The sequence below is a fragment of the Carassius auratus genome, unplaced genomic scaffold, assembly GCF_003368295.1.
Source record: "Carassius auratus strain Wakin unplaced genomic scaffold, ASM336829v1 scaf_tig00029804, whole genome shotgun sequence".
NCBI lineage: Eukaryota > Metazoa > Chordata > Actinopteri > Cypriniformes > Cyprinidae > Carassius > Carassius auratus.
In genome coordinates this window covers 242,591-251,838 of record NW_020525797.1, presented here as the reverse complement: position 1 = coordinate 251,838, position 9,248 = coordinate 242,591, and the positions used below count along the sequence as shown (strand labels likewise).

Here is a 9,248-nt window from a genome sequence, read left to right as displayed (position 1 = left end):
CTGGCATATGCAATGGTTTTATAAATATGAAACTTTTGTGCATACGCAAAATCTAGCTTTTGTGCCTATGTACACTTTTAGGATGAAATCTACAAAGAGTTTTATAAATGAGACCCCAGATCTTTTGGAGCAAAAAGATGGCACATGTGTCAGTGTGTTTGGAGCGGCCAAATGTGGCGCCTACGTAGGCTATATATTACTATATATACTCTCATATGACCTCATCTAAGAACCTTAACTAATGTATTGTATATAATGACTAATTGTATATATATATATATATATATATATATATATATATATATATATATATATATATGTGTGTGTGTGTGATTTATATCATGATTCATTTCCAGATTTTATGGCTAATGAATTGCTTCCAAATAAGACAATTTCACCTCCCTGCCCCTAAACAAATTCCACCAAAAAATATCTCATTTACAATATCAGCGTCTGAGATGGGAATCAGTGATGAGGAGTGGGAAAGTCTACAGAGGGCTCTCGACTGGCCTGGTCCAGATCAACAAATCACTCCACTGGATCTGAGCACAAGTCCAGTCCACTCAAATTTCTCTACAGTGGAACCGAAAAAGAGTTATAAAGTGGGAGATAACATCTCCGTTATCATCACAGCCAGAGACCACAACAAGAACCTGAAAAGATATGGAGGAGACTTTTTCAAAGCAAAGCTTTTCAATTCAGAGCTAAATGTGTGTTTAAGTACATTTAGGTCATTTATAATATGTTTATTGTAAAGTTTTTTGGCATTACAGTTATCCTCTTCCATTCTTCTTGAAGGCGAGTGTGTACGGGGAGGTTGTGGATCATCGTAATGGGACTTACTCAGTCATTCTTCTCCTTCCCTGGGAAGGTCAGGCACAAGTCTTCGTACGTCTTGAGCACTCCAGTGAGGTTGTGCAGATTCTTAAAAAATACAGGGAGTCTTCATTCCCACGCAGCCACTATAAAGGCTACTTTGAAGGAGCAGGACCCAATAAAACCAGGATCAGTGAAGTAGTAGAATGTAATATTAAATGGGGTGAAGGAAGTTGGAGTAAAAGCAACTGCTGCTGCGAGTATAAGGATATAAAAACTGGAACGGTGTGGCAGTGTGAGAGACCAAAGAAACTGCCATGTGACAAACTGGTTTATCACTCAAAAGGAGGTTTGGAAAACCCATTAAATCCCTTTGAGAAGCAGCTTTTTGTGAAGTAAGAAATGAGTCTAAACTAATTTCAGAAGAAATGTATATCCGTATAGAAAAAAGGTGTATATAAAATATCTCTCTCCCTCTCTTCACAGGACTTTAACAAATGTTCGTATTACTGGAGACACACAAATCATCAATATCCTTCCCAACACTACAGGCAATGGTATGAGTATATCTCTGTGTTAAGTGCTTCAGCAAATACATTTGTTCTATAGCTGACAATGCAGTGATTTGAGTGAAAGTCATGCATTGAGTTACTTTACTTCTACACACTAAGTGTTTGCATTTTTATATTAAGAAATATGCCTTCTCAGTGGACTAAAATGAAATAAGTTCATAGTACTAACATCGTAGGAATGCTAGTTTTTAAACTTTAACTGTTTGAAGCAGTGGGAGTGGAGCTAATTTCCATGGTAGAATTTACAGTAAAATACTGTAAAAACAAATTAAGAGTGGAAAATTAATGGTTGAGAGCTGTAAATGAACAGTACTTTACTGGCACCCCTGCTGCCAGTAAATTACTGTTATTTAACGGCACACTTTTTTTACAGTGTATGATCTGTGTACATTTTGACAATTTAATTTACTGTTTGGAAAGAATAAATAGAAGTAGGAAGGAAACGATGGATTTTTTTCTTCCTCTTTTAGCAAACTGAATGGCTTGATTTCTTTAATTCACTTACATTCTCTTAGCATTTTATTTTTCCAAACATGAAATGGTCAAAACACACACAAACAGATATCATCTTAAATCAAATTTAGTTACGGGAGAATTGACTGAATTAGAATATTTAGTGCACAGTCCTTTCAGATGAATGTTTCTTTGCTTTAGGCACAACAGAGAGATGCAGATCAGGATTGAAGACACCAGTTCCTGCAGGGTTCTATTTGAAAGATGTCTGGAAGTCTTTCGTATGCAACACTCAACAGTTCGATTATGCCCAAATGTTGGAATGTCTCCAAAATAAGATTGTCTACATGCTAGGAGACTCCACCACAAGGCAGTGGTTTGAGTTTTTTGAAAGAAAAGTGCCAGGCAAGTTGATCAGCGACATAAATGGCTTTGATTTGGGGGTTATGACTTTTCTGTCTCTCAATAAAAAAAATTTGTGATAGCATGGATGTATAACATGTCTTTGTTTTATACATTCTTCAAAATATCTAGTTCAAGGAAAGAAAGATATTATGAATTTAATACATAATATAATATTATAATAACATAATAATACATGTTACATGTGTTTGGGTGAGCTTGAGTAAGTGATGTGATTGGATCATTTCCATTATGTGCCCATATACTTCTTGGGATTGCTGTATGCAATATCCAAAGGCAACTGCGTAAAGCTGTTTAATTTTCGCTTCTCCTTATTAGGCTTAAAAAGAATGAACCTCCAGGCTCTTTCGTATGGACCCCTAATGGCTGTGGAGTTGAAAAATAATGTTATTATTCACTGGAGGCCTCATGGTGTTCCTATGCAATTTCCTGTAATACCTATGACCAACCTGAATTTTATCTCCAATATTATTGATAATATAGCCGGTGGTCCTCATGTAGTCATTGTCTTTACAATCTCTGCCCACCTGGTGTTTCACCCGATAACATTTTATGTTCACGAAGTGGCCAAAATCCGTCAGTCTGTTGTTGCCCTGCTAAGTCGTGCACCACAGACCACCATCGTCATCAAGTCTGGAAACACTGCAGGATATAAGGTACGCTTAGTCACTTCAAATACTTTTCCATCTTGTTTTATAACGACAATATTTATGGTCAATGGGAAAATATGATGCATTTGTTCTGTTGGTGTCATTTTGAAAGTCTAGAAATACTGGGCTCATAGGTGCGTGTTAGGAACAAATTTATTCTAATTTACAACAATAATTTAGATTCCGTATAAAATTCCTTAGTTTCAAAGGATAATTTATCAATAAATAAAGAAATGTTTCTGTCATGCCTCCACTGAGCCCACTGAGTTTTAACAGACCCCCTGAAGCGTGCGGTGGGTTAAGTGGGGTAAAGCCCTGCATTTCAGCCAGAGCCCGACGGGCCCCGATTTATTTATGCCCCTACACAGCAAAATCTCCAGTGTTAATTTTACACTCTTGAGTATGGACTCATATAAACACTTAAGCAGTGTTAAAAGTAACACTGGAGCAGAGTTGAAGTTAATGAGATAATTAAGAAGTTAATTGAGTTATGATTGAGCATTACTGAAGACACCTGAAGTTAACAAGCCGACTCACCAAACGAGAAACTAACAATTTGTGTGTCACCATTATAGTGGTCAGTGTTTGCTTTAGTTGGGATCTTGACCCTTCAGTTATTAACTTTAGACTTTGTGTTGCTGTGGTAACATAATTAATAACATACATACCAAAGCAAAAGCAATCATGTGTGCTATTGATTGTGGTTTGAGCTATTTGTCATGTAGTGTCCCGAATGCGTAAGTTCAGGTTTTTTTAATGTATACATAAATTAAGTGGAAAAAAAACAGATAGCAATCCAGCATTTTTTGGCATAATGTGACATGTTTTTAAAAGTTAGTTCTACATAAAGAAAAAAAATCTTTATTTTAGTTACACAGACATCAGTGTGAGCATCACAACAACAGTGACCATCAAAAAAGCATGTTGTAGCCAATAAAAACTCATCCATGGCTCCCATCATGCATTGCGGCATGAATAAATTATGAGCTGAACTGTCTTTTTAACTTTTTATTCTAACTAAATTTTATTTTTGCTTTTTTTATGTGAATTTTTAGTATTTAGTTTTGTGATGTTCAGAATAGATGTGTTTATCTGGATATGCTGTTTGTCACCGTTGTTGAGATTCATACGCTGATTATTGTTATCTTTGTGTGCCTAAAATAAACACTCTCTAATAAAAAATAAAAAAAATCAGAGTCACTTGCAAAAGATAGCTACAAAATGTGTAGAAAATGCAGACGCTTTCATTGGGGAATCAAAGCTGTTACAATCAATAGTGGAAGTTGTATTTAGAGATCAAGATGGCGGCGCGATCACATCGCGAGGCTCAGCGTCTTACCAGATTTTGGAAATTAGTGTTAATCTACCTGGTTATTTCACTCGTGTTCGCGCGATTCAGTTTTGCGAACTACATCTATACTAAACAGTCACTTTTGGACATCAACAAACGGTGTTCCAACATAGTTTTAGATCATCCTTTCGACTTCAGCGAACTCCCGCCGGAGCTACTGAGATCACCGCGGACAAGCGGATCACTCGTACCTACCGGAAGTTCTCGGCGTCGGCGTCAAGACCGTAAACAAAGACGGGGAAAGCGTGGAGGGCTGCGTGCTAAGCTAAGGCTAAATCCACATCGACCAGCTCTTCCCAGCATCTTCCTTGCCAATGTACGGTCTCTGATGAACAAGATGGACGAACTAAAGATCTGGACCCTCACACAGAAATGGCTTATGGACTGTAATGTTATGTTTTTCACTGAAACATGGCTCTGCAACGATGGCCCAAGCAGCGGGGTACATATGGATGGACGCTCTTTCTTCAGGGCTGACAGAGTAGCAGCAACCTCTGGTAAAAACAAAGGTGGTGGAGTATGCATTTATGTTAACAAATCATGGTGTAAATACTCTGTCATTGTTGATACCCACTGCTCTGCTGATCTGGAGTTCCTGATTATCAAGTGCAGGCCATTCTATCTAACACGTGAGTTTACTTGCATTCTTGCTGCTGCAGTTTATGTACCTCCGGACGCTAATGCTAACGTGGCTATGAAATAACTTTGTGCTGCTATTAGCAAATTACAAACCCTGCACACGGATGGAGCCTTTATTGTTGCTGGGGACTTCAATCACAGCACTTTAAGATCTGTTCTCCCTAGATTTCATCAAAATGTCTCCTGCACTACAAGGGGACATAAAACACTGGACCACGTTTATACTAATGTGACTGATGCCTACAAAGTCACACCCCTCCCCCATCTGGGTCAGTCTGACCACCTCTCTTTGTTCCTGCTCCCCAAGTATACTCCGGTCATCAAATGTGTGAAACCTACAATAAGGACTGTTAAAATCTGGCTGGAAGGTGCTGACTCCACTCTTCAACATCAGTTCCAGCACACAGACTGGAGTGAGTTTGCTGCCCAGGCCACCACAAACTCTCAGATTAACATTGACACTTACACAAACTCTGTCCTGGAGCACATCAACAGATGTGTAAGCAGAGTGACCACACTCAAAAAAATAAAAATTTTCCCCAATCAGAAGCCCTGGATGAACAGAGAGGTTCGCCTCCTGCTCAAAGCAAGAGATGCAGCCTTCAGGTCTGGAGACCAGGAGGCTTACAGCTCAGCCAGAGCCAACCTGAGGAAGGGTATCTACCAGGCCAAACTCACACACAAACAGAGGATTGAAGAACACTTCAATTCTTCAGACCCCCGGCGTATGTGGCAAGGCATACAATCTATCACAGATTACAAACCACCTAACTCTGTGCCCCCCTCCAGCTCTGCCTCCCTCCCAGACGAGCTCAATCACTTTTATGCTCGCTTTGACAAAAATAATAAGGAAATCTCACTCAAAGCTGAGCATCAACCCAGTGAACTGCCTCTCACACTCTCCACATCAGATGTTTACTCTACTCTGCGTAAAGTGAATGGACGGAAAGCAGCTGGCCCTGATGGAATACCTGGTCGTGTGCTTAAAGCCTGTGCGGAGCAGCTGGCTGAGGTCTTCACTGACATTTTCAATCTGTCCCTGGCCCAAACAACTGTCCCCACTTGCTTCAAAACCTCCACCATCGTGCCTGTACCGAAGCACTCCACTGCCTCGGTCCCTAACGACTTTCGCCCTGTTGCACTCACCCCCATCATTGCCAAGTGCTTTGAGAAACTGGTCGCATCCCACTTAAAATCCTGTCTCCCTGCTACATTAGACCCATTCCAATTTGCCTATCGCAACAATAGGTCAACAGAGGACGCCATCTCAACGGCACTTCACTCTGCCCTCACCCACCTGGACAGTCAGAACACACATGTGAGATTGCTGTTCATAGATTTCAGTTCTGCATTTAATACGGTAATCCCCTCCAAGCTGATCTCCAAACTCAGCCATCTTGGAATCAGCACACCCACCTGCAACTGGATTTTAGATTCTCTGACTAACAGACCTCAGTCTGTTAAGTTAGATAACCTCTCCTCCTCCATCATATCCCTGAACACTGGAGTGCCACAAGGCTGTGTACTTAGCCCTCTCCTGTACTCCCTATTCCATGACTGTGTTCCTGTTTATGGCTCCAACACCATAATCAAATTTGCAGAAGACACGACGGTGGTAGGTCTGATCAAGGATGACGATGAGTCAGCCTACAGGGATGAGGTGCAGCGCCTGGCTGTGTGGTGTGCCACCAACAACCTGGAACTAAACACCCAGAAGACTAAGGAGATCATTGTGGACTTCAGGCGGACTAGGAATCATGCACACACACCCATCTACATCAACGGAGCTGTAGTGGAGCGTGTGTCGAAAAAGGCTCAGCAGCGCCTTTACTTCCTACGAAGCATTAAAAAAGTTCAACTCAGTCCTAGGATCCTTTCTGAATTCTACCGCTGTACCATTGAGAGCATACTTACAAACTGCATCTCAGTGTGGTACAGCAATATCTCTGCATCTGACCGCAAAGCACTCCAGCGGGTGGTGAAAACTGCTCAACGGATCACCGGCACCCAGTTAAACTCCATCGAGAACATTTATCAGAAGCGCTGTCTGGGCAGGGCAAGAAACATCATCAAGGATCCCTCTCACCCTAACCATGGACTTTTCACCCTCTTTCCATCCGGCAGGCGTTACAGGAGCCTACGCTCTCGAACTAGTAGGCTCAGGAAGAGCTTCTTTCCCGAGGCTGTGACACTCCTGAACGCCACACCACCAATCTAACCTGCACCTGCTTTTTTACTGCACTGGTCACAGTACTTTACATACATGTATTGCACTACTCATATTTTGCACAGACTGCACATGGTTAAATCCATTACACTATAAACTGTCTAAAGCTGTTACTGTACAAGCACAGTAAACTATTCTACAAAAAATATCATTGCACTACTGTTATTTTGCATATAATTGTTGCCACTCCAATTATAAGCAGGTGATGGAGATTTTAGCGGTGATCACGGAAGCAGCTTTACTGATTAGATGCGCATGATCATATCGTTAGATATATCGCCCAGCCCTAGGTTAAAACCTCCCACTCTGGATAGTATTCTTTTTCTCCACGATGTTCTGTAAGAGACTGTTCTAACTTTTCGTTTGACTGGACTTTATTTTCGTTTAACTGTTGGAAAATGGAAAAAATAATGGACATGTTCTGTGGTGCATTTTTGAGGTAAAATAATCTGCAGGTTTGTTTTTAATTAATTTAATTTAATTTGTTTAGATTGTAGGCTATTTCTCATTTTGTTTACGAGCGCTGTTGCGAGCCTTGGTATTTCAAAATTTTTCATTTTACTCATCACTGTGGTTTAATAAATAAACATTAAACTAACTGCCTGTGTGATATGCTTGAAGTGTTTTATATCTATTAATTTTATTGTAGCCAAGTAAAGTATTAGCGTTGATTCTGATAATTGATAATTCTGATGAGCGGTCGGACATGGGTCGGGCTAGGGCCTGAGCGTCTCGGGCCAGGGCCGGGATCGGGCCTAGATTTGAGGCCTGTGCAGGGCTCTATAGTGGGGGGTAACCGAGAATGAATGTGGAAAGTCACATGAGAGGAAGCAATGCCTCCATCGTGATATGATTCGATATGGATAAAGTTATGTTTGGCTGTGATTGATTCATTCGATAAATCCCCCATCTTGTGTACATGCGTGTTCCCCTTTCGTAAATCACGGTATAATGACGTTAAAGGGAAGACTAATTAAGTAAGTATGTAAACAACTGACACACTTTGTTATATTGATAAAACTTGTAATCGCTTGGTGACAGGATCTGTGGGATTTTTTAGAGAGCAATCAGCTTTAGTAAAGTAAATCTCCATTTCTGTCACCAATATTTACCTCAATTAAAATAATTCTAAAATAGTTAAAAGTTAACTATTTATAAGAATATCTGAACATGAGTTCTCAAATAAAATATATTGTTTATATTGCTAATGCCTTGAGTTATTATTATTATTTAGGAATAAAATAAATAAATAATTAAAACTGTGAGGACAGACAATGACCTTATTCCATGTCTGACAGTATCTTTTGTTACTGATCTTTGTTGTTACAGGATATTTTTCAAAGTGACTTGTATACACTGCAAGAGAACATAGTGATGAACGAGATGTTCAGAGATATTGATGGAGTAATCTACTTCGATATCTGGCAGATGACTTCCTGTCACTATCTCACTGAAGATCTTCACCCAGGACCTGTTGTCATTGCTAATGCAATCAGCATGTTTCTCTCATATGTCTGTCCTGTCTAATATATTCAAACAATATTTGCTTTTTCATCTACAAGATGCTTATATAACTGCTTATATAAATAACTGCTGACCAGAACATTTTCTTTCTTTCTTTTTTTTTTATTAACTGCATTATAAATGTAATAACACTAATTGTTGTGTGAATATACCATTTTGTAAATAAAGTGTCTTGTATGTTGCAATAATCTGTACAGTAAATGCCTTTTAAATTACCAAAATATTTTTCAGCATAGCCCAAACACAGTTTTAAGTACTGCACTACATAGTACAAATATTATCTTTTTTAGATTGCAAATGTTATAATTGCTGTTCAATTTAATGAAATTCTGAAGCAGACTTTCCATTTCAGAGACCAGGGCCCATATTTATCAAGTCTCTGGGAATTACTCTCAAGAATTCTGCTAAAAATTGACTTAAGTGTAAAATATTTTTTGGGGGCTCAAAGCTGTCCTTAAAAGTGAGTTATCGAGCATCTCATTAGTAATTTAAGCAAAGTATAGGACTAAATCTTAAGTGTCAGTCTTAAGAGTTGATGACTGAAGAAATTTATGTTGTTCTTTTGAAATTTAAATATTCTTTGCTTGTTTTCT

The 9,248-nt window shown here is 39.3% G+C and overlaps 1 protein-coding gene across 1 annotated transcript; it reads left to right on the top strand.

Annotated features, from left to right (window-relative positions):
- The first annotated feature begins 368 nt into the window (after positions 1-368).
- On the top strand, positions 369-8,694 carry LOC113079892 (NXPE family member 3-like). The gene is made up of 6 exons (XM_026252124.1): positions 369-710; positions 799-1,211; positions 1,303-1,373; positions 2,043-2,246; positions 2,583-2,920; positions 8,461-8,694. Exons 1-6 carry the CDS (start codon positions 369-371, stop codon positions 8,656-8,658), a joined length of 1,566 nt encoding a protein of 521 aa, XP_026107909.1. The 3' UTR covers positions 8,659-8,694.
- Positions 8,695-9,248: the final 554 nt, after the last annotated feature.

Excerpts from the sequence above, each read along its gene's own strand:
- LOC113079892 (XM_026252124.1), top strand. The coding sequence starts at position 369 with ATGAATTGCTTCCAAATAAGACAATTTCACCTCCCTGCCCCTAAACAA. Across the intron at positions 1,212-1,302 it reads GAGAAGCAGCTTTTTGTGAA|GACTTTAACAAATGTTCGTA; the intron begins GTAAGAAATGAG and ends CTCTCTTCACAG. Across the intron at positions 2,921-8,460 it reads GAAACACTGCAGGATATAAG|GATATTTTTCAAAGTGACTT; the intron begins GTACGCTTAGTC and ends TTGTTGTTACAG.